Source organism: Haplochromis burtoni, unplaced genomic scaffold (genome assembly GCF_018398535.1).
Source record: "Haplochromis burtoni strain Fernald_Lab_line unplaced genomic scaffold, NCSU_Asbu1 Contig_7, whole genome shotgun sequence".
Classification (NCBI taxonomy): Eukaryota; Metazoa; Chordata; class Actinopteri; order Cichliformes; family Cichlidae; genus Haplochromis; species Haplochromis burtoni.
The window spans coordinates 4,153,957-4,178,946 of NW_024582368.1; the positions used below are offsets into that span (position 1 = coordinate 4,153,957).

Genomic DNA, 24,990 nt, shown 5'->3' on the forward strand with positions numbered 1-24,990 from the left:
GATGAAATCAATTTCTAAATTACACCACAGTTGATAAATAAATGCATTTTAAACTGTGCACAAGTTGTGATCTTTGTGTCGCAGCCAGATTTCATTGTAAACACCAGACCACTCTGAATCTCTGCCCACAGATCTGTGTGTGTGTGTGTGTGTGTGTCATCTGTTGGTGTCCGCACTTCTGTGAGATTAGTGGCCACATGACAACACTGGGCTGGCCGCCTAGTGAGCCTTTCATTTGGCTTCACTTGCGGAGGCGGGCTGAGTGCTGTCCAACAGTTTACTGAGAGCTGGAGACCTACAAACTCAATTTCTGTGGCTCTGTAAATGAAGTGTAAACCTGACAGACCCGGAGCCTAGTTGTGATGGCGCAGGACGTTACAACTTTAACTGGAGCGGACTATTTAGAGGGGAAATCACCCTGTTGTTCAGACACAGGAGCTTTGAACGAAGGAGACAAAGAATATGACGACATCTTGGAGCTTAATCAGTTTGATGGACTGCCTTATTCCTCCAGGTTTTACAAACTGCTGAAAGAAAGGAAGGAACTGCCAGTGTGGAAAGCAAAGTGTGAATTCATGGACACTTTGGCCAAAGAACAGTTTGTTGTTGTCAGTGGCTCTGCCAAAACTGGAAGGAGCTCTCAAGTGAGTACTGTGGGGTATTCAACACTTCAGCACTGGATGGTTTTTCTTTTTTTTACAGCAAGACATTTAAGTCATTTTTCTGGAAGCATCTGTAATGTAAGCAATTTGTCTTGTTGATCTTACTCTGAAACAGATACCTCAGTGGTGTGCTGAATTCTGCCTGTCAGTCCAGTTCCAGCACGGCATGGTGGTTTGTACCCAGATACATGCACAACAGGCTGTAGATCTCGCCCTCAGAGTGGCTGACGAGATGGATGTCAACATCGGTCACGAAGTTGGGTACAGCATCCCTCTTGAAAGTTGCTGCACTACTGACACAGTCCTCAGGTGTGGTACAGCAGCACTTCCTACGTTTCCCACTTTATACATCCAATGTTTCTTTCTCAGAGTCTTTCTCTCAGCATGGCAGCTATAGTAATGCACGGTCATGACACACAAAGCTAAATCACCCCGCCTTTTCTTCTTCTCAAAGGGGAGGTGAACAAAAGGCTTGAGAGGCTCTTTTCAGCAGTTCGTCCACAGCTGCCCGACTCCCTGTCTCCCCGTCTCCCCATATGTCACACTCCCTCATGTGGGTCCCTCATAGGTTAGCTAGGAAACAATGAAACTAAGCACATTAAGGGGAGGGAGACAAGATAAACAGGCACCCGGCAAGGATCCCCTTCCTCAGACTAATTATTAGAGTAAATTACACTAATGGCAGCAAAGCTGAAGTTTAGAGAAAGTGTTTTTCATTAAGTTGCCACCTTCAGGGATGCTGAATGGATTTTCTTTTAACATACTGGTTTAAGCATGCAGGCTTACATTATAGAAAAGATTAATTTCATGCTATATCAAAATAGATACAGTGTGCCTGTGCGTACATTTACTTGCTCTTTCCTAATGTCAAGCATCATTTTATGGCCTTTTAAAGATACTGCACGGATGACATGCTTCTGAGGGAGATGATGTCAGACCCTTTGCTCGCACACTACAGTGTTGTGGTCGTGGATCAGGCCCACCAGAGGACTGTAGCCACTGATGTTCTCCTGGGTCTGCTGAAGGACATCGTCCTGCAGAGGCCAGAGCTCCGTGTGGTCCTCCTTACAGCTTTCCCACCCAGCCCCAAGCACCCGGCCCACTTTACCGGGTCGGCAGCGCGTTTGATTCACCTGGAGACCCCAGGTGCAGGGGAGGTGGTGTACAGCAGCACAGGCGACGGCTATTTCTGCTCTGCTCTCCGTCTCGTGCTGGAGATCCATCGCTCCAGAGAGAAGGGGGATGTGGTTGTGTTTTTGGTGACAACGCAGGTAAAAAAAAAAACAAAAAAACCCCCAAAAACATCACCGCATGACCAGTAGATTCAGAAGCCTGAAACTAATGCACGTCTTTCTCTGATTTTCCTTTTTGTTAACTCTCTACCAGGAGATAGATCTGGCCCACAACATCCTGTCCCACGAGAGGAAGAGCTTACCCATCGATCTGGGTGAGCTACTGCCAATAGCTGTGCACCCTGGGCAGCCTGGGAGTCTGCCTGTCCTGGGGGAAGAGGACACCAGCCAGACCCGCCGAGTGTTCCTCAGTTCAAGCCCAAATGAGGACTTTTTCTGGGCTGTTAGCTCGATAAGCTTTGTTATTGATGCCGGGCTTGAGAAAAAATATGTAAGTTGGTTGTTATTTGCATTATTTAAATCAGCACTTACATGAAGGCTGATTTCCAGGGTTAAAAATTACATCACTGATGCAGAGACCCAGTTGCTGATTAATTAGAGAGTTTCATGTGTTGAAAAAGCAGAGATTTGAATGCATTGTATGAGACTTCCTATGCAGAAAGCAAATGAGAGAAAAACCAATATTCTGAAGTCTCACAAAAAATGTTAAAGCTTAAGCTTTGGTCTGGAAAACAAGGTACATCTTATATTATAACACAACACAATAGAGACAATAAATCAAGTTTTAATTTTAGCTTCTTGTCAGTGTTACATAGCGTGTGTTGTTTGGTTTATACCAGCTTTGACATGTGAAGATAACAATTTAAATCATCAGTCTTTCTCAAATTATTTTTTAGATACTTCTTTGTTATTTGGGGTGAAAATATTTGCCATCAAAATGTAGCTTCGTTAACTTAAATCAAGGTTAACAGCCCGCTGTGCTGTTGCAGGTCTACAACCCCAGGATCAGAACAAACTCAGTCATCATTCAGCCTATCAGCACCGGCCAAACCGAGAGTCGAAGGCAACTGGCAGGTCTGGCAGGTGAGAAGTTAAAATGCTACAAAATCTGTGGCTGCTACTTCACTGCAGCTGTCCCATCTAAAAAATGATGTTTGCTTCCTGTAGGCAAGTGTTTCCGTCTGTATCCAAAGGATAGACAACTTCCTACTCAGATACGCCCGCATATTGTGGAGTCTGACATCACATCCACTGTGCTGTTCTTGAAAAGGATGGAGATCGCCGGACTGGGTCACTGCGAATTCATAGACAGACCAGGTGAGCTCTGCATAAAATGACTGTAGAAAAACAGATTTTTGTCTGAACCATTGTCCCCTAACTTAATTAAAAATTCGGGTTCAGTCAGTTCTTTGCCTTTTGTTCCAGCACACAAGAACTTTTTGTATTGGAGGGCAGTGAGCCGTGCTTCAGCTAAACTGACAGCTCCTGTTCTGCGTGCATCCTTTTAGAGCTGACCTGCTTTCGTTTGCTTTTGTTCCCCCGGATTTATTCACCCCCACAAACACACAAACACACAGACACTGAGCCTCACATTAGCTGATTAGAGCACAGACATGGCGGAGTTGGTATGAAGGACAACACAAGATAATAGACAGCTGTGGTTTCATAATTTTTCCCTTCCTCTCATTTTGTCTTGAGGTCTGTGTTTGTATTTCTATAGGGGAAAAAACGCATTTGTTTAAAAAAGAAAAGAAAAAATAAATAAACAACTTTATTTTGCATAGTGATACACGGCAGATGTTGGTGAGGATTATAAAATCCTAATCTGCTGCTGCCCATTCACTCCAAGCATTCCCACTGGGGTGCCAGTCCACTGTGGGGGGCTGTCCTGGTGCTTTGGATTACTATTTGGACGGCATGAAAAAATGGCACACAACACTTTTACTCAACATGTATTTCAATGTAATTAATTATCTCATATGTTTTTTTTATGGTGCTTAATCCAAAACCCTGTCCAACCCAGATCCTGCAGGCCTCATGCAGGCTTTGGAGGAGCTCGACTACCTAGCAGCTCTGGATAATGACGGCAACCTGTCTGAGATGGGCATCATCATGTCTGAGTTCTCATTGGAGCCACAGATGGCAAAGACCGTGCTCGCCTCCTGTGAGTTTGACTGCGTCAGCGAGGTGGTCATCATTGCTGCTATACTATCAGGTAATGTGACTGTGTGGCTTTTTAGCACAAATATGCTATAAAGAGTCATGTAGATCTACAAAACCGTGCTTTGCTTTTTTTTTTTGGATTCTTTTAGCGCCATCTTGCTTCATGGTTCCTTCTGTGGAGCTGAAACCAGAGGCGACCCAGTGCTACATGAAGTTCCAGCACCCAGAGGGAGACCACTTCACCCTGATTAATATCTACAAGGCCTATAAACAGTGCCAGCAGGATCCATGTGAGTGAGCAGAGCATCACCATGCACAATCTCATAATGTTTATACCAGTGATAAGTTTCCTACAGTTTAGACCAACGGTGTCAAACATAAAGTCCAGGGGCCAAAATCAGCTCGCCAAAGATTCCATTCTGGCCCACTGAACATTGTTGGAGCATGTGAGGAAGGACATGAATTTTAGACTTTTTATTGCATTTATATAAGTTTTACAGCTTTTCCTACATGGCAGCTTATACACCACTAAAGTAAATAAGTAATAGATAAACAAATGAATAACAGAAAGATCCTGGTGTTTTTACCATCTACTATAGAAATTTGGGATTTTTACAGTGGGTTCACAGTAAAAGTTATGAATAATATAAAATATTAAAATGATAAAAAATTATAAAAATGTAAAACACAGCTTTCTATTAGACTGTGTAAAATGAGCTGACATGTTTTTTCTGTAATATTACACATTTATTTCTTACGATTACATTTTTTTAATCAAGTAGAAAAAGTGAGATTTATTTTTGTAACTGCACTTCTTTTTCTTATATTAAAATATCGCGGGGATTAAATGTGTAGTTGGCCCACTTAACATCAAAGTGGGCTGAACCACAGTGTAAAATGAGCTCGACTTCCCTGGTTTAGACAGTAGGCAGAAAAACTAAACACATGGCAGTTTTAAGAGTTTAATTACTGCCACCGATTCAGTAATTCAAACCCATCTTCCTGTTTTGTCAGACTGTAATATAGAGAAGTGGTGTCAAGACTTCTATCTGGACCACAATGCTTTGCTGATGGCCGACGGGATTCGCAGTGAGCTCACCGACACCCTGAAGAGGATCGAGCTGCCCATTTCAGTGCCCGCCTTTGGTTCCCGAAGTAACGCGGTCAACATTAAGAGAGCCCTCTTAGCAGGTTTCTTCATGCAGGTCAGAAAATGTAATTTATTAGCGTCCATCCTCCCATTTTCATTACTGCTTTTCAGAGTCATGGTCACAAGGGAGGTAGGGAGAATCCTGCACCCATCCATGCACACGGCCATATTGGAATAAACTGTTAAGTTAGAAATCCTGTTTTCTTGTTGTTGTTTTTTATTCCAGCCCAAAAAGCACAGCAACTGTATTCAATCTGCAGTGAGAATTTAAATACTCTGCTTACAACAAACACCCACAGTCTTTCTAAAGACTCTTAAAAACATTAAACTCTCCTGAGTGGAACTAATGGCAGCATTATGAAGGGTGTTTTAATCATGTGTAATTTCACTCAGAGTTTAGTCTCCATAATTAATGGTCAAAGAATGGGGCCCATTTCGAATATTAATGCATTTCCATTTATTTAGCATGTAGGTGATTAAAGACATGCTGAATAATTTGCTTTTTATGACTAATTTAAACAATCAAAGCTGACAAACATTATCATTATATTATTTAGCCCCAACAGCTTTACCACCATGTTGCCTTCAGCTTTGAATACAGATTTTGACTGATTAATTAAAGACTTCACTGGTTTGCATCTTCGCTTCTTTGCACACTAACTTCAGTTATTGAACTTAGCTGTATTTATATTTTAATTCTAACCACACACTTCAGTTGCGTTCATCACGTCGCTTTGGCTCGAGCTCACATTTCAGCTTCTGTCAATCTTAACACCTCATCAGACTCTTTAAACACCGCGTATTTTGTGCTCTGAGTCTACCTCTCAGCCGACACTTCTACTCCTTTCGGAACTTGCACTTGTTTAACTCCTCGTCTTTAAATTTGACTTCACTCACTGCTTATTTAACCGCCCCTTCCCTTTCAACTTATTTCCATATTTGCATATAGACTGCCAGATTGTGAGTGTGAATTCAGCTTTTTTGTGTGTCATTTACTATGGTTTTTATTTTTAAAAACTGTATTATTTAAAGGTAAAAATGACAAGTATGAAATCACATCCTGCACCAACTCTTTTTCCCAGGTGGCACGTGATGTGGATGGATCTGGGAACTACTTTATTATAACCCACAAGCACATAGCGCAGATCCATCCTCTGTCTGGCTACGGAGCCAAGAGTCCCAAGCTGGGCCTGCCTGAGTGGGTGTTGTTCCACGAACACTCCTTTTCAGAGGACAACTGCCTCCGCACCGTAACCCACATAACACCACAGGAGTAAGTCTCAGCCTTGCTTCCATTTCCTTCCTTTAACATTTTCATTTGTTGACTTCTTTAACATTTGCATAAATGACTAGATGCAGTTTTTTTTTTTAGACCACCCTTCTGAGGGAGGCTTAAATGTAATCAGATGGACACATTCCCCTTCCCCTTTGAACCGTATGTATTTAAAGGCCTAGTTCAGCTCAGACTGGTCATGCTGGTTGTGGAGGGAGGTCCTATAATCCTGCTTTCTAAGTATCTGCTAGTTGAAGAAGGGATTATGGATTGCACAGATCTCTAAGAATGTGGAGCTGCAGCTTAATGGAGGGAGAGAAAGCTCTATAGCCTTTCTCATGCTGTCTTACGTTTCACATCCCGAGCATGTGCAAATCCGTTCACTGTAGCTCGAATATGAGGAGCAGACACACCGTAAGTCTTCTTTCCAACAAAGGCGTGTGCCGCTCAGCACTAAATGAGATCGAAAACAGCTTTGCAAATTGAAATTAAGTTTGCATTAGTTAAATTCATCACAAATTAGAAGGTCTACAGTTGTTTTTTTCGGTGCACAGAACACTAAAATATTCTCTCCTTCGTTAGGTTCATTCAGATGGCACCACAGTACTTTTTCTACAACTTACCATCGAGTGAGAGCAAAGACATCCTGCAAAACATTTTGAACCACGGGGCTTCTCAGTACCAAGAGGAGAAACCACCAGCAACACAAAAGGAATCCCATGAGGATCAGACTTCTGACCGCTGTGTTATACAGTGACTGATGGAGCCACTGTTTCAAGTTATTGGGACTTTTTGCACAATATAGTACAGAAAGAGACTGGATCATCAAGTAAAGAATCCTATAATTGTATTACTTTTTTGTGGCACAGTTACTGTGCCCTAACCCCCAATCCCAATATAGTCTTTGTATGTTATATTTGAATAGCTATAAAAAATGAACTAATATATGAAATAAAAATATTGCTCTTTTTAAGCCCATATTATTCGCATTTATACGTGTTCAAGATTTTTTACATTGCCATCGAGTCCTTTAAAGATTTTCTGACTTCCCTTCCTCCTCATCTCTCTTCAGCCATCAGACAGATAGCACTGTGTCCCCGGCCTGATTAATGAGTTGCAGTAGCAGTCTGGACATGTCTGCAGCTCCATCTGGTGTGAATATAGCTGACACCAGAGGGCTGACCCAGTTCACTGACACCACAGTGAAAACATCTTTCACCTCTTTGGTGGGCTTGAACAGCGCATCAAGGACGGTTGACCATAACCCACAGGGTGCCATGCTGCCTTGAAAATTGCAGGGGCTAGTTTGATGGCAAAGCACACTGTACTTTTTTTTTTTTTTTCCAGAGATACAGTACTTTTGCAAACTGGTGTCAAATGCATATCGTTAGCAAGCAACAATTTAAGAGAAAACAATATATCACAGTATGAAATTCAAAAACATTTTATTATTATCATCCCACAGCAAACCATGCTGATTTAAAAAAAAAAAAAAAAAAAACCCTCAACAGCACTGTGGACGAACTAACCTCTAAAGCTTCCACTGTATGCTTCCAATTTATTGCACATTCTAGTTTTTGGAAAAGCAAATAACACGTTTTAGCTTATTTAAGCCTGTCACACATCAGTTTATTTTATTCACAGCTTCACTGGCATTATTGAATATCAAAAACGCCAATTAAATTGAAAAGAATATTTTGCTAAGCTTGTTATTTTTAAGCTCCTTTGTGTTGCATTTACATTTGGTAATAACCGCTTTTAAATTGTCATCACATTTTTTTGTGTCTGTAGAAAAAAAATAAAAATAAAATAATAATAATTTTAGATGTTTGGTACAGTCATAAATGCGTAAGAGCTTTAGAAGTGACCTAAAACTAGCTAAGCCATCATAAAATTAAATAATAGCATCTGAATTTACAAGTCTTCACAAAAATGTACAGTTTAAAACCTGTGATGCAAATGTTAGAAAAAGATGAAGGCGCTGGAGGTGAAGTTAGCCTTGAGACTGTAATTCAGAGTAAGACAGGTTGCCTGAGTGTTTGCCTGTTATTGTGACTACAAGCCATTATTTTATATCATCGCATCTTTGAGGATGTCAAGTCTTCTCCAAAATGTACCCTGGAAGTTCGGCGAGGTCCAGAGAGCAGAGTCAGATTCTTGAGCGTCTTCCTTGTTATGGCTTGCGTGTGCCTGTGTCGTCACTTCCTGTCCGCTGCATCAGCTGCTGCAGGAGCTCAACGTAGAGTTCGACGCGGCTGACAAGAGGAGCGTTTTTCTCAGCACGAAGCAGCTTGGAGTATACATTCTTATAGGTTTTCAGCAGCTCCTCGTCCTTATTGCTGCAATAAAGATGAAAGAGTTCAAAAGGGCAGATGAAAAGGTTGCTTAAATTCACAATTAATCTCTTTTGTTCTTGTTTTTTCCTTTTTAAATACATTTCATGTAGTCATAGTAAATGTTGCTGTACCCGTATACTGTCAGGTAGGACCACTACTTAATTATTACAATGTGATAAACAGTAAAGAGTATGATCTATTTTAGCTTTATTATATCACCTTTAAATGTTTCTTGTTTCATTAAATCCAGGAACTTTTCCCTAAAAGTTTGATCTAGTCCCAATGGGTTTCTTTTATTATTTTATGGCTGTTTTACAGCAATAGCTTCTTGCCATCTCATGATGGTAAGCAATAAGGCAGTGACATTAAAGACGGATATTAAAATAAAGGTCTGTGTAAAATTTAAGTAGATATCCTAACCAGCTTTCATACTGGAGCTCACCTTGGTTTACGTTTCGCTGTCGTCATCAGTTTGATCACCTGCAGGAGCAGGAAGGAGAAACTGGGCTCAAATACGCCAATTAACTTCATCACTTCCTGGAGGTTCAGTCCTGCCATTGGGCCATTGGCTACGTCGGAAGACTCTGCTGACTCAGCAGAGTCTGGTTCATTCAACTATGGAACAAGAAGTAGAAGGAAAAGACTGTATGTTACCAAAGCTTTACAAATTCAGTCATTTCCACCAAGTTATTTTTACTACTCAGAAGAATTTAGCTGTAATGGGGTTACTGGGGCTTCATTAACATAATATACACTCATTCGATTTATTAAATGGTCAGAAAACACTTAGATTTTTGTTAAATAAGGAATTTGAACCTCCCTGCCTGTGCTGTATGCTTAAGTGCATAAATCACACCCCTGAGCCAGGAAAAATCCTCCATGAGCTACTGTGAAACTCACCTCTGTCTGCTCCTCCTGTAGCTCTTTATGAATCAGCTGGAAAGCATGGCGGGTTTCTGTCATGATCTCTATTGCCCCAGTCAGGCTCTTCAGCTTAGCTGTGCTGCTGTTCTGACCTGTGGACAAACAACATGAAGAATTATCAAAAGAGGCTTTGAAAAGAAACACTGTTTTTCAATTCAACCCTCATCTGACAAAAATAAAACAAAACATTGCAGCCAACATTGTGATAGTCATCATAATGAATAGCTGCGCACCTGCCATCGTAAACTCAGCAAAAGCCACCCTCTCCAGCAACGTGCGGAGCAGCTCGCAGGGTGCGTCTTTGAGGCTGAGGAATAAACTGACAGCCTTGCTGTAGTGAAGCTCTGCCAAGCTCCGATGCTGCTTTCTCAAGTGTTCATCCCCCACCTGTCACACAATTACAGCCAGAAACACAGACATCCATCAGCTCATTATACCGCTACAAGCATAAAGACAGGCAGCGTATCCCACTTCTGTTCTTTTCTAGTCAGCGTGAACGTCGTTTCCTTACCCAGAGTCACATATTTTATTTTTGGCATGCATAAAAAGCATTGAGCCAAGAAATGCCAATTATTAACACAAAGAGCATCCAAGACATTGGAAAGGAGAATGGTTTTCTACTGTTCTATAATTTTACATAACTTCCCACCTGATTGCGAAAACAGCTGTGGTACATAGAAGCCAAGCGGTGATGGATGGTGGCGGCTCTGTACTGATAGAGTGGCTGCCGAGCAGAGTCAGTCTGCAGGTCGCAGTACTTGAGAGACTTCATCATTGCTTCGGTCACCTCTCGCTCAATCTGGTAAGACAAACAGGAATGGATAAATAAAAAATTACTGTGTATGAAAAATAAGAAATAAAATGTACTTGTAAATGTGATCAAAATATGATTAAAACACAATATTTATTTACTTTCATGGCTGAGAAATGATGATATCAGGTATAATACAATATGATAAAAACAAAAACAACAAAACAAAGCAGATAAACAAAAATAACCCCCCCCCAAAAAAATCTTGTCCTTGCTTTTTTTGGCGAAATGAGGAATTCTTTCTCAGCTGCAAGTGTGAGAGATTCAGCATAGCAAGGATAAAGCTGTAAACTGAAGTGCTACCAACAAGAGTGACTAATGGACTGAAATCATTTTCCAGCCAAAGATTCACTATAATGATTATTCAAGTGGGGTGTGTGGTGTTTGCTGACCCAATTCATGCACAGTGTGTGTCCCTTTATCAGCGCAGAGCTGGTCCTGACACAAAAAGGCTACAAGTCAGACAAGTAGACCAAAGTGATCTGATAACAAAGGGAAGGTGTCCACACATGCATCATTAGCAAAAGAGGGAGAACTGCAGTGAATATAAATTGCATGTACCGTGTAAACTAGCCAAAAATATATGCAAGTACGATTTTGATATCCTTAATAATGTAAAATGTGTTAAAGCCTTAATATTCTACCTAGCTCCAAATGTGTTGAAACCCACCTGTTCCTGGGCCTTCCTGGATACTGGGGCATAGTCCTGCAGAAGGGTGGCCAGTGTGAAGTACGTAGTGGACAATTCCCAGTTTACACTGTCCCACACTGCTGAGTGCTTCTCTCTGCTTGCCAATGCTTTCATGGCCTGCAGGTAGTAGTCTATAGCCTGAGGTAATATTGCAAAGATAGTATGATTAGGCACAGTCAAGATGCAGTGAGACAGATGGTTGAAAAAACAAAAAAAGCAGAGTGTTAGTAAGAACACTTAATCAAGAATTTAAGAAAACGTCAGTGTGGCACCTTGTTGTAGTAAAGAGCCTCTTCAGGTGAAAACTCTCCTCTGCCTTCATCGCCAGAGAGGTTACAGTGGGCCTGGGCACAGATTCTCATCAGCCTGCCAGTATTACAGAGCAGTAAGGCTGTGTTAGTGCTGTCCCCAATGGCTTCAAAGTCCTTCATCCCTTTCTCAAAGAAGCCAAAGCTCTTTTTCCACATCTCCTGCTCTGCTGCAGACACAGACTTCTTCACTAGAAGGGGAACAGGAGAATAAAAAGGCTGGTGATATACTACAAAAAAAAAAGAAAAAGAAAAAGAAAGAATAACTCTCGCCGTACTCTTTTAAACAAACTGCATTTGCTGTAGTGTAACTTACCCTCTTTCTCAGCCTGCATGGCTGCAGCCTGGTTCATGTAATAGACTCCCATCTCATTGCGTATGTTCCCCAGTCGTTTGAGAACCTGACTCAGCTGATCTGAAGTAAGATCTTTCAAAGGCTCAGAGACAAGTAGTTCATATGCTGCCTCATAGCACTTGCTGCTAACAAACAGCTGGTACTCTGGGTCCATCGCTAGGTCTGTTGCCATGCTGAAGGCTAGTAGATAGAGAATAAAAGGAATGGAATACTTTTTAGGACATTTTGCTAAACAATTTATTGTGAATGACTTTGAAGACAGTGAAATATTTAAGACACTGCACACCATAGCAGCAGGAATATCAATATACTGAATTTCTCTTTAGGGACTGACCCTGGCAGCTGCTCTCTCTGTGCAGGCTGTGCAGAATCTCCTGGTCCTCTTTGGTCTGGTAGCTGTATTCCTCCAGGTAAGCTGCTCTGTTGTTTGCATTTTGAGCCAACATCAGCTGGATGTCCCCACACAGAGACAGGCACTGGCTGTGAAAAAGTAGCACATGTGGGTGCAGTGTACCGCTCACTGAACAATAGGCATCTGGAAGATGAGGGGATGGAAAAAGACAATTTTGAAGAAACTTGTCACTGTCGAGATTAAAATTAAACAACAAAGAAATGTAGTTTAAGTTTCAATTAATTGATTATGAAACAGTTAAAGAACCTCACCATAACACTGCAGAGATAGCTTGATGTAACGCAACGCTCGCCCATACTTCAGCAAGTTAGTGGCCGCATCAGAGAGGACGTAGTAGGCCTTTGAGGCTTTGAAGAAGAGTTTCAGCTTCATATGATGCTGCCAGGAGCCGGGGATCATCCCTGAGCGTGTTGTGTGCTTCTGCTCCCCTTGCAAGGGACCTGCTGCTTAAAAAGCAAGAAGACAGGAAAAGGAAGCCTCAGTGAAAACCATGTTTGTCTATGTCACGTTTTCTTCTGCAGTATTATAAGTTGTTTTTACCCCTTTCAAGCAGGAGAGAGATGCCTTTCTCAGTTGCACAGGCTCCAGTAGCACTTCTGTCTTCATATTTGAGAGGGATGGGTGTGTTGGGGTCAGCAGCTGGAAGATCGCTCTCTTTCTTGATGCTGCCATCCACCGCCTTTAATCCCTGTGGATTATGTTACAGCATTACAAAACTGTATCCAATCAATTTAGTAACATATCGTTTCGACGTGTCCAAATTGACACCTAGACTTTATACATAATGCATCTTGACCACCAACAGTCCAATAACAGATCCAGGCAGTAGCAGTTATTGTAGCCTGAAGCTGCTTGTCTGTAGCAGAGATGGGACACCGTCTACAGACATCTGACAACCTCACTTCTTTTCAAAACCACACTTTTTCCCCCCCATTTTTAAACATCAGACAAACCAAACAGACACTGAGATCACTTCAGGCAGTTTAACAAAACAGTTTATAAACCAAGAGCTGCAAGGAGACTTTGATGTGTAAATGTGTGTAGGTGTATTTGCCCTTTAATATAGAAGAGAATGTCAAACTTTTTGAAAAGTCACATTTTTTTTTGCACTGCAGGCAAACAAACATTCACATTAAACATTTAGAAAGTCACCTTAAGCACATAGCTCAGGACAAGTCTGCATCTCTCTTCCTTGTCTTGAGAAACGGGGAAAGCACAACTTGGCTGAAGAAGTTTAAAAAAAGAAAAAGAAAATATTAGTTTTTATGTATATAAAGATATTTATTTCTGTACTCCACTTTCCACCATTCAATCGATGCTAAGAAGGCTGTGGAAACTTTTACAGATTCACTCACTCTGATCTGATGAGTGGATCTATACTTCTCCGGGACTGAGAGCTCCCCTACAGAGCGGATCACAGCCACCGCTTTGCTATCATCCTGCGGGCTGGAGCAGTTACTGTAGGAACCATCATCATCGCTGTCCTCCGTCAGATCCTCCTCTTCTTCCTCCTCCTCCCTGTCTTCGTCACTGTAGCTGTCCTCTGAACCACCGGCCCGCAGCGACTCCCCTCCATCTTCTTCAAGAGGCTCATCGAGCTGGAACAGCTCTGACAGCATATAGTGGGCAGAGGCGATGATCTGAGCAGACAGAAGACAGAGGCGATCAGGGCTGAAGTCAAGTTCAATCAAATCTAAGTAATGGCATACTCAGAGTTAGTCAAGTGGTTTCACATTGCATTTTCTCCACTGTCTGAATATAGATACGAAAATAAGAATATCAAAGAAGAAGCAGGAGGAAGATAGTAAGGACTTAGATCCATTAATAGTTGGACAAAGTCATCTAAAATTTGCCTCTTTATACCACAAGTCCATCGCTCCACATTTTAAGAGTTTAGTATTAAATTTAAATTTAAATATTATTTTTAACTTAAGAAAACACCAGCAAATAGAAAAACACTGCAAAAGCACACTTCTTCTCCCTCACAACATTCATGAAGCCTCTGCTTTTTTTAACCGTGTCTCAGTGCAGTCCTTCAGAAACACTTCCATTGTTTTTTCTACTTCCATCCATCAATTCTCTTCCGCTCATCCTTTTCAGGGTCTCGGGGGTGATGGAGCCTATCCCAGCTGTCTTAGGGCGAGAGGCAGGGTACACCTGAACAGGTGGCCAGTCTGTCGCAGGTTTTTTCTACTTCCTTTGTGTTTTATTCAACTTCTGTTGTGCTTTGTCACCTTTTGCAGCATTTTTTCTATTTTGCTGGTGTTTTCTTAAGTTGCAGTTCATTTGACCTTTCAGGGCCACCGTAAAACAACCTGTTATTAACTTGGAAAGAGTATCGACTTTCTCATTTGTCTGAAAATCTGCACCTACCTGAGGATGTCTGTCTTGATGTAGAAGTTTGACACAGTTTAGCAGCAGAGTTCTGATTGTGCCATAGTGCTTTCTGTTTTGTCGCGCTTTTAGCATCAAGTTGCTGGCCACTCTGTGTCACACACACATGAACATAAAGTTAAAACAACAAGAACACACTGACGTACTAGCATGCCCGGTAACTACTGGTTTAATTTGATTTACACCTTACAAAGCTCAACAGTTTATCAAAGGGCTATCACACAGAGACAGATGTCATTCACATCCTCATCACAGGCCAATTTAGAAGAAATCAAACTAACATGACAGCTGTTAAACTGCACCTGGATAAAAACTGCAGTCACGTGACAACAGGCGAACTCCACACATCTATTCAACTGGTTTACACCCTCAATCTTCTCGCTGTGAAGTGTCAGTGCTGTCCAAACACCCACCCCCACACTTCAAACTTTACAACCACTTTTCACAGCTGCAGGACTCCTACAACACAAGGCCGCTCGTATTGTCTGTCTTAGATACTTACTTGTATAATAATACAGCCACAGGAAGAGTGAAGGGATTCTGATATTTCTCTTCCTCAGCCTCCTCACACAGAGTCGTAAGATCATAAAGCTTCACAATGTCACTCCCACTGGCTGTGGATTTAAGAAATTACTTTAGAAAACACTTTTTCAAAATAATACAACTTTTAGATTATTCCTGCTCACTTTTTCCCTCACCTTTGAAAAGCCAGTACGTGTGACCCTCCTTAGTGCAGTTGGACTTCAGGAAAGAAAGGACATTTTGGGCGATGTCTTTCACGACTCTCGTGGAGAAAGTCGAGTTCTCCAGATGAGGGATGTCCTCTGTTTTTATCATCTCGTATTTCTGAAGTAAAAATCAAAAACAATGAGAAAATTTCCCACCATGAGCACCACAGCACAAACTGCTTATGCTCACAATACTTGTTGTTTTATTTATTTATTTTTCCCACAAGCAAAGAAAAACTTTATCCTAATTAATATGCAAATTGTTTCAGTAAGGATTACCACCATTTAATTGGATCACCGACTGAAAATGGGAGAACCTCTTGCGTAAGCATGAAGTTGAACTATGTATTCCTCTCACTATATTACATTCACACATATCCTTTTAATTAAACCAATTAGCTCACATTTAACAGATTTTTCATTCCAACATGTTTGTCTTTTAATGTGAAATCGTTTTGAACTTGTAGACTAAGTCTAAGGGCAATTTTTCCCCTGATTTAAAAAACTAATTTATGCAGAGATTTGCTCCAAAAACTAATTGGATCATATATGCTGTACACACTGCTCTTTAGTGAAACTTGGTGGAAACATCGACCAAGTGCATTACATACAGGCACAGGCACTGCCTAGGCTTGTGGTTCGTGTTTTACTCCCCAATGACATTTGCAGCTTAGACCCGACACACAAAATGAACTTAATTAATGAACATGTGTTATTGATTAAAAGAAGCCATAAGCCTGCTGATTGTTAAGCTGTGGAGGCCTTCTTAAATTAAATCTCAAAAGGACAAGCAGGATTTTATTTACCACTGCACCCTTAATGTCTCTTGTGCTGTTGTATTATATTCTTACATACAGTATAGAACAATTTCAAATATCTCTGCGCAGCGAGTTACAGTCTCCTCCTTCTGGATGAAGCCTTATAGTCCCAAATTCTCAAAAACACATTATGCAAATAGCTTTATTCCAGCAGCCACCACTCAGATGAACAAATCAATATTAAAATTGTAAGTACCAAGTACCATCATCTTATCTAATGATTTTCTATTAGGCATGGCTACTGTATGAAATATTTTAGCTTACCTGAACAATGCCATTAACGTGAAAACACATGACAAGTTCTGGGACGTTACACATCAGATTATCAAGCCAGTAGTCGATACCTGTCAGAATGTTGATTGGTTTATTGTTGTCCCTGAAAAAAAAAAAAAACCAAAACACAGAGTTCGATGTTTGAGACTGAGCAGGAAGGATGTAGCAGGATGAATCCAATGATGCTCTTAAAGTCAGTTGTCCTAAATTAAAAGATGACTCTAGGAACAATATTTACATGCTATGATGCCCTACATCAGCGGTCTCCAACCTTTTTTGCGCCACGGACCCATTTATGCCCGACAATATTTTCACAGACCAGCCTTTAAGGTGTCACGGATAAATACAACAAAATAAAACTAGTACCAACCTATTACATAACTGTTTCATTATGTCATAAGAATAATTTAACATTATGTTGGTGAGACAAATACCCAGAAGGAGCTAAAAGAATCAAATTGAAATACAATTAAAATGCATGACTGCACTGTCATTTAGCTCCTAACGAGTGCTAATTTCAGATCCTGGGTAGGAACCAATGAATTAAAATCCTACCTGAGTCTCAGACTGACGGCAGGATAACGACCACCTCCGAAAATAGGCATGTTGGACCCAACCAACATGTGTATGTCTTCAAAAGTCCACATGATGTTTCGTACAAAGTCATTTCTTAAACCCTGTCATGCAAGGGACATCAAAGTGTAAAAAAAAAAAAATCAGAAGATACATGTAGACACAGGGCATGTGCTATTAGCTGTAGTATTATACTATTAAGAAATGATGAAAAGATTGTGTTACCTGGCCGTTCTCTCCTTCGTTGAAGATTGTCGGGAGGTTTTGCTCTTTAGGAACAGAGGTCACCTGGCCCAAAGCAAAACTGCTGTCGACGGTAACACTTTCCTGCACATTTAACAGCACACTTCATTTTTATTTCATCTCATGTGACACAAAATACTTTTGAATGTGGAACAAATACAAAATTTAATTCCAGAGATGACTAAAAGCTTAACTTACCTGTTTGGGAGCTTCTGATTCTTCTGCATTAGACGTGCTAGTGAAGGCTGTAGGCCATGAAGAGCTGAACTCATCAGCACCACTGTCCTCCTCTCCTTCATTCAGGCCATCTGATTGAGGCTCAGCAGCCCCATCACCATTTATACTGCAAGAAACAAAACAATAACGAAAACAAAAAAGTTGTTTTACTATCAGATTGAAGAATAACTCACGTTCAACTCCAGCATTTATTCGAGCAAAGCCAACTCCTCACCTATAATAGAGAAACTTTGACAGGATTGCTTTTTGATACCAGTGCTCTTTACTCTTCTTTTTTCTCTGCCACTTCTGATCTATTAGCCGCTGGTAAAACTCCTTCAGCCATGTCCAGTCTCCTGTCTACAACACATAAGTTGCATTGAGAGTTAAATAATATATTCACTTAACAGTTACTACCATGATTAATAACAATAATAATAATAATAATTTTAATATTGGTACTGGCCAATATTCACTTCCATCAGCATATTGTCAAATAAAATTGCATTTACACATTTCAGTGGGCGATACTAATCTGTTGTGTCACATCAATTTTGCACAGGGTGAAATGTTCTCAATGTTTTTACTAAATCTAAAACATCAGTTTTAGAGTTTTGTAAAAATGTATTTTCTCGGAAACAGGAACAGGAAATAAATAGCACAAAAATAAATAAATCACTGGAAAAATATCCATTGGGACTCCCTATTCATCAAGCTTTTATGTTAAACATTGATAGATGCCCGTTACTTCACAGTTAAAATTAATAATGGAGGCAATATCCTCTTGATTTTAAAAAGTGTCGCTCGGCTGTACCTGAGAGGATCTCATGAAAAGCTCTTGAATGTCCAGCTCATCTAAAAGCAAAGTCCTCCCCACACGATGAACTGCCATACTCAGATGGGACTTGCTGTAGGGAATTTTCAAAAGCTTCTTGATGTTCTGAAGGTAAAAAAAGAATTCTGTTAACATCAACTGCATGCCTCTGAAGCTAACAAAGAAGTAGCTCTGCAGCAGCTCCACAAACCTCTGAGTCTGAAACCACATCAACATCATCTCCGATGCAGTCGATGAACTCGTACGCCATCCCAAAACTGCAAAAGAAAAAAAAAACAGTTTACTCAATACAAACTAACTGCGTAGCAATAATTAAAGTCTTCGTCTTCAAGCGTATCCATAATTTACCCACTCAGATCCTAAATGAAAGTGCAGCAGCTTGGGGGGTTTTAGTACTTTGAATTATGTAGTGAAAAGTCCTCCACTGTGAGTTTGAACCATAGTTTTGCAACTATGCAATACTCTATTCCACACCTTGTTTATTGTGGATAGAGTATCAGTCTTCATGGGTCTCCACAAGTGCATAAGGACCAGTAACACAGGTGATCTGCTAAGCAGATTTTCACAATTAGGAAAAGAATATCTGCTGCTAATAGAAACTTTACCTAGTTTCTTCTCTCATCCAGACATAGTCGCAACATCTCGAAGAAATAGAACTGAATGTATTAAAGCTGCATATCCTCATAAATGTAATCTTGAGAAGTAAACCATTTTTTTAAATAAAAGGTAATAAGATATAACTAACATTTTTTTCTTAATATCTTGTTTCTTATGATTTCATTCAGGCACACCCACACCAGTGGTTGTGAAAGCCAAAGTATACATTGGGCATTTGCATTGTCCAGTGTGTACCTATCCATAATTTTAACTGCATTTGGTTCTGACTCATGCTGTGCCCTCTTTAGTTATTTTTGCCATATAGTTAACCATTTCGCAAATTACATTTAAGCAAAAGATTTAATACTTGGTGTAATGATAAAAGTGGTGCTTATCTACCTCAATCATGAGCTCGACACCAATTCAAATTCAATCTTTCCCATAAAAATTAAACCCGTGCCGCCTTTTCTAAATTATACCTGGAAAAGGGCTTGCTCTTGCTGCTAGATCCTAATATAGTGGTCCCAGCGCTGCCCAGCTGGGGGTTTTCTCTCAGCCAGTTGGCAGGAGGTAGCTTCAAGTCGGTCTTTTCCTGCAGGAGGGCATAGCTGGTAGGTGGTGGGGCTGCGCAGTACTTGACCACAGCACGGCTTTTTATTTCACTGCTCCCTGAGCATATTGATGATTCCTAAAAATAACAATATCAAGCTTGTGAGAATGAATGGACAGCACTGACAGAGTAACATTTAAATAAGGATATGTCTGGCAGTTGATTATCATGAGTATAGTATGCACACCGATGTTCTTCTGTTAGCTGCACCCTTTTAGGATCACCACAGTGGATCGTCTGCCTCCTTTCAACCAATCTGTACCATTATACTCTGTCAAACCAACTCTCTGCATTTCCTCCTTTACTGCTTCCACAAATCTCATTGGTTGTCTTTTTTCCTCCAGCTCCATATTTAACATCTTTTGCCCAGTAAATCCACTATCTCTCTCCTGCAAATGCCCTTTTTGTCAGTGTCGCGGTCTCCAAACCATATATCACAGTAGGTTTGTAGGCCTTTTTGATGTCCTTTTGTCACTAATCACACCTGGAACTCCTCTTCACCCACTCCACCCTGTTTGCACTCACTTCTTCAATGCTCTTGTGTATTGTCCGTTACTTGATGATGATGACCCCAGGCATATGGAATCCTTTACCTTCACTACTTCTACTCCTTTCATCTACACTGTCTCGCTCCCCTGTCATCTGTCTCGCTCTTATTCACTCACATGTATTATGTCTTGCTTTTCTTGACCTTCAGTCTTCTCTCCAGAACATTCATCCACCTCATCAGGCTCTCCTTCACCTGCTTCCCACTCTCACTAAAGTTATAGGATGTTTACAGATGGCACTATAAATCCACTGTAGTCTAACTCAACATTAGCACTTCAAATACTAATTAAAGAGTGTTATACATGACAACATACTACATACTAGATGGTAGATTATCCTTGCAGACTAGTTACTTACATGTTTACTGTTGTCTCCAGTACAGGTAGGACCACTGACTTCTTCCTTTGCATTATCCAAGGGGGTGCAAGGCTCTCCGTCTCCAGCTGATGCGCTCATACTGGACATACAAAGATCTAATTCACCAAACAACTCCGATTTAATAAACAAATAACATGTCCATGGCTTCGACAAACCGTGGACCGTCTATACATCAGTCGAATAACGAATGAGGTAAGTCAACATATTGGCAAAGTTAGTTAGCTTGACAAGCTAGCTCCTCGATAAAGAAACGCTGGCACGTAAAGCTGTAAAATGGAAGTTTCACTAGACTAATTAAACCTAAACGACACGAAGGCGAACAGTTTTCCTTGCTTTGTAAACGACTAATGTTTAGCTCTTAGCTCCGTGACTACTTACACAAGCCTGTAGCCTGCAGCCAGTCTATTGACAGAGCAGTCGCAAGCGCTAGCAATAAGCCAACAACAACTTCCTGTTTCAAGGCAAAAAGAGTTACAAAACTAATTTTATCAGTTGTTTCGAAGAATAAAACTTTTCAATAATAATAACATCTTTACATTTACATTTTAAAGCTATAACTTTAGATATTTGTTTTAGTAAAGGAAAAATATTTTATCTGAAACGATTTATTGTGAAAAATAGATGAACCGGAAGTGTTTTCATAAGTTCTTTCTGGAAAAGTGGAGCACATTCTTCTGATACCTTTTATTCTGAAATTCCCTGTTCACACCATTGTTTTTAATTTAACGTGAGCTTTGCATGTGGTGTGACTTTTCTCTTTTTAAACAATTTGATTCAGTGTGAGGTACGCAAACAATTCCAGTGCAAACCTGTAAAAAGTTGTGATACTTTTTTAAATATGTAAAAAAGCATCTCAAACAAAAGCATTTAGGTGCAGGGATATTTTTTTTTATAAATTATGAGATGATAAGTCATGAAAATATTAGCAGTGGAGGGACAATTTAAGCATCTAAGTAATTATTATATTCGAGTACTAATGTTTCTGCTGTTCATAATATAATATAATATAATAGGGATCCTTGTAAGAATGTCTAGCCAGTAGCGGAATGTCAAGCTGATGAGTGAAAAGGGAGGAGCTGTGAAACTTTGCTGAGTCCATTTAATTCCTGCGTGGATGACACAGACTTCATGTGAGGGCAGAAGACGCTGTGATCCAGCTGCTTTAGTATAGTCTATACTGGATGCGCAAACGTGACAGGTTTTTCCTTAAAGTGTCCATTATAATGGGAAGTTGGAAGAATCACGTGCGCCAAGGGCTGCAGCATAGAGACCACAGAGAAAAGCTCCCGTTTGTTGGCGTTTTCACAAGCTGTAAGATTAACTTTTCTCTGCCTCTCTTGATGTTGTCCTCTCTATCAGAGCCTAAGGACGTCTGCCTGTTTTCTTTTAGTGTCTCAGCTGGAGGAACGCTTTGAACTTCGCGACGAGATTTTGGCTGATGTTCAGTCTCAGAGGTTAGAAATGCAGAATTTAACTTACCTTACATCTGGCGCTTGCGCTGATCGGTTTGTCCTGTGCTTGATTTTTTTTTTTTTGTAAAGTATTTTAAATCTGCACACTTGTTTTTATTTTCAGTTTAGAAAGACATGGATTTGAGGTTGGGGGAAACGCCACACTGCTTCGACTCCGGCTGAGAGAGAGTGAGCACCTGGTAGATAAGGTGAGTTAAATGAGGAGTAATCCAATGATTAAACGCCCCAGCGGCTCAAACTTTCTACTACAGGGAAGACGTTTACGTAAAATGCAGAGCAGCATATTTGCATTGATATGCATGAACACCACATCTGACAATATGAAACAACTTTCAGAGCATTTGACCTTTATTTTAAAAAATGAATAAATAAATAAACATTCATTATTGCAACTGGTTCAGAGGAGTGGAGAAAATACTTTAATAATCATCTTTAATGGGTGTGTGCTGTTGTCTGCTTTTGATCTGGGTCACTTCATCCTTTGTTTTGCCTACCCAGTTATCTCAAACTGTCTCCGACCTTACCACCGTCCTCCATCTCAAAGAAGATGAAGTACAGTACTGGCAATCACGGTAATTCAAATACCTTGGTTAGTACTGACTATGATTCCAAGATTGAAAAAACACACTAGGTGACACAGACAATGTAAAAGCAACACATGATGGACCAGATTGAGGAAAGTGTTAATTCACGGTATATTTCAGATCTAGTAAAGGTATTTTTCAAATTGAGTTTCCCCATAATTAGTCAATATGTTGCCAATTAATCCTAGAGTAGTAAACAGTTAATTTGGTCATATAATAAATGTATTTTATATTCGTAGGAATACTGAACCACTGAAATAAAGAAGTATAATTTTCCAGGTTAGGCCGATTGTTGGGATTTTGTATTCAGAATATAAGGGATCAGTTCGTCACCATTATAATACTTTGCTGTTACAGTGTGTCTCAGTTCCATCAAGAGGCACTTACTCTGGCTAAAGGGAGTAACACCCTGAAGGAAGCCCTTTCAGAATATGAGTTCACCATAGAGTGCCAATCCAAAGAGTTAGCAGCCCTGCGTGTGGATCAGCAGTGCCTAAAGGAAGCTCTTGCAGATGCACTGAGAGAGAAAGAACGGCTATTACAGCGATGGATGGAGGAGAAAATAAAGGAAGCGGACAGGCTGAATAATTACAACATCACTCAGGCAAGGTGAGATAATGAATTCAGGAGTTTCTGTGTGACTTGCAAAGCTCAAAAATTTAAATATGTTAACTTTATATGATAGCATGGTCACACTTTAAAGCTTAAAAGTTGTCTGGGACTGCTCCCTTTTACCAGGTGGCAACATTTGACCAAACATCTGAAGAAGCACCTCCAGAAAGGTGTGGGGAAAGAGCATGAGCCCACGCCGACCAATTCTTCAAGTGATGCAGCACAGTCCACATCAGCCATTCAGAGTAAGAATCTGCATATAGATATTAACACACATTAGATGCAAACAAATGGCTGACTTTTAGGCCGTCCTTTTTGCTCTTTAAATTAAGAAGCTTTAGGTCGTAGGTTAAAGACAAGTGTGTCTTAGTGGTGAGCTGGTAATATGATACACAAAAGGCTAATGAAAAAATGAGACAATAGTGCAAAATGATATTTTTTTGTTTGTTTGCTTTTAACCATCTAACTAGATAGCAGTGGCAACTTCATAAGAGTTACAGTACATGAAGTACTGAATATGAACTCTTGGACCCAGCTACTAATAAAACCTAATGGTAGTTAAGGATTTAATAGGAAATTCATATGCAACCACTTTGATATAATGCTATTTTTGAGCAAGATTTTTTTTTCCAATTCAATTTATTTATATAGCACTCTTCACAGCATAAAAACTACAAAGTCCTTTACAGTAAAATAAAAACAGATAAACAAAAAAAATAGCACAATCAAACATTCAGCACAAATCTAATTAAAAGCCAGTCTAAATAAATGAGTCTTAAGCTGCTTTTTAAAAGAATAAATGCAATCAATGCAATGTAATGATGGAGGGAGAGCATTCCACAACCTGGAGGCCACCGCTCTAAAAGATCTCTCTCCTCTGGTCTTAAAACATGTTCGTGGGACTAGCAGCAGCCTTTGATTAGATGATCTCAGGCTGCAAGAGGGAGCGTGGGGTTCTAACAGATCAGAAATATAGGCAGGGGCATCACAATTCAAAACTTTAAAAGTCAGTACCAAGATTTTAAAATGAATTCTAAAATGTATGAATGTTGCAATAATAGCGAATACATCAAAGTCTTTTTTTCCCCTCACCACTTTAATCTACAGCTCAAGACCTTTAATTCAATGTTTGGTCAAAAGAATCAGTGGTAATTGTTTTGTGTCTGCCTATCTTGTCCTCAGGGATCAATAATCCAACAGATATGCACAGTGGACTCCCAGACCAGTGTCATATCTCAGGTCCACCACAGGCCTAATATTCCCTTCAGATCGCAGGGAGAACACTTTTTTTTTTCTCCCCAGTGCTTATAGATGAAATCATGACATAAATAATGAAAATGTAGTTTGTTTTTCTTTGCAAATGTTAGGACAAATTGCTCACATGGATCTATTTTTATTATTTATCTAAAAATATATTTAAAGATCCACTATACTATGCAAATTTGTTTGTGACGTATAGTTAGAGTGCCTAGTTTCACATCACAAGTCACCCTGAAGTTTAGCTGATCACATGTGGACATCGTCTTCATGATCAATGCATCAAACCCTTCCGGTTCTACAATTATTATTCTTTTAATCAGTTAACCTTTGAAACAACTTCATATAGTTTTCAGTTGTTGTTTTTTTTTTAACATTTTAATTACTGTTCAACGAATTAAACATTTAGTAATTTTGAAAAATCAAGCTCAGTGTTAGTTTACTGCACACTCTTGTATGTAATTATGTGTTACTGTCTTCTTTATCACCTGTAAAAGAAAATAAAGAGACTGTTTAAAAAAAATCCCCTCTCCTGAACAAAGACTATTATTTTAAACATTGCATGTTGTATTCCTTAACTGATTAAATATTAAATACTAAGAATTTCATTGTGGTGTATTTCTCATTCTGTTT

At 40.0% G+C, this 24,990-nt stretch overlaps 3 protein-coding genes across 6 annotated transcripts; 2 read left to right on the forward strand and 1 right to left on the reverse strand.

Annotated features, from left to right (window-relative positions):
• Window positions 1-201: 201 nt before the first annotated feature.
• dhx32b (DEAH (Asp-Glu-Ala-His) box polypeptide 32b) lies at window positions 202-7,842 on the forward strand. The gene is made up of 11 exons (XM_014337224.2): window positions 202-644; window positions 778-971; window positions 1,558-1,933; window positions 2,049-2,285; window positions 2,785-2,878; window positions 2,963-3,112; window positions 3,819-4,010; window positions 4,108-4,248; window positions 4,973-5,163; window positions 6,191-6,381; window positions 6,964-7,842. The coding sequence occupies exons 1-11, from the start codon at window positions 363-365 to the stop codon at window positions 7,136-7,138; spliced, it is 2,223 nt and encodes a 740-aa protein (XP_014192710.1). The 5' UTR covers window positions 202-362; the 3' UTR covers window positions 7,139-7,842.
• Window positions 7,843-7,866: 24 nt separating this feature from the next.
• Window positions 7,867-22,065, reverse strand: edrf1 (erythroid differentiation regulatory factor 1). Of its 4 annotated transcripts, none has more exons than XM_014337215.2 (26): window positions 21,912-22,065; window positions 20,412-20,511; window positions 19,375-19,583; window positions 18,489-18,555; window positions 18,278-18,403; window positions 17,699-17,823; window positions 17,446-17,590; window positions 17,230-17,331; window positions 16,987-17,108; window positions 16,423-16,534; window positions 15,311-15,458; window positions 15,115-15,226; window positions 14,592-14,703; window positions 13,574-13,858; window positions 13,371-13,442; window positions 12,759-12,906; window positions 12,470-12,664; window positions 12,141-12,341; window positions 11,768-11,986; window positions 11,416-11,642; window positions 11,123-11,281; window positions 10,291-10,440; window positions 9,875-10,028; window positions 9,618-9,733; window positions 9,160-9,332; window positions 7,867-8,720 (listed from the first exon to the last, which is right to left on the reverse strand). In XM_014337215.2, the coding sequence occupies exons 2-26, from the start codon at window positions 20,508-20,510 to the stop codon at window positions 8,555-8,557; spliced, it is 3,744 nt and encodes a 1,247-aa protein (XP_014192701.1). In that variant the 5' UTR covers window position 20,511; window positions 21,912-22,065; the 3' UTR covers window positions 7,867-8,554. The 4 variants fall into 4 exon arrangements, with proteins under 4 accessions (XP_014192701.1, XP_014192699.1, XP_042081265.1 ...); XM_014337213.2 differs by lacking the exon at window positions 21,912-22,065 and adding an exon at window positions 20,811-20,933; XM_042225331.1 differs by lacking the exon at window positions 21,912-22,065 and having other exon boundaries at window positions 20,412-20,804.
• Window positions 21,443-24,889, forward strand: si:ch1073-143l10.2 (uncharacterized protein LOC565165 homolog). Its single transcript, XM_005914169.3, has 7 exons — window positions 21,443-21,743; window positions 21,823-21,886; window positions 22,008-22,092; window positions 22,403-22,476; window positions 22,846-23,097; window positions 23,227-23,345; window positions 24,283-24,889. The coding sequence occupies exons 1-7, from the start codon at window positions 21,614-21,616 to the stop codon at window positions 24,354-24,356; spliced, it is 798 nt and encodes a 265-aa protein (XP_005914231.1). The 5' UTR covers window positions 21,443-21,613; the 3' UTR covers window positions 24,357-24,889.
• Window positions 24,890-24,990: the final 101 nt, after the last annotated feature.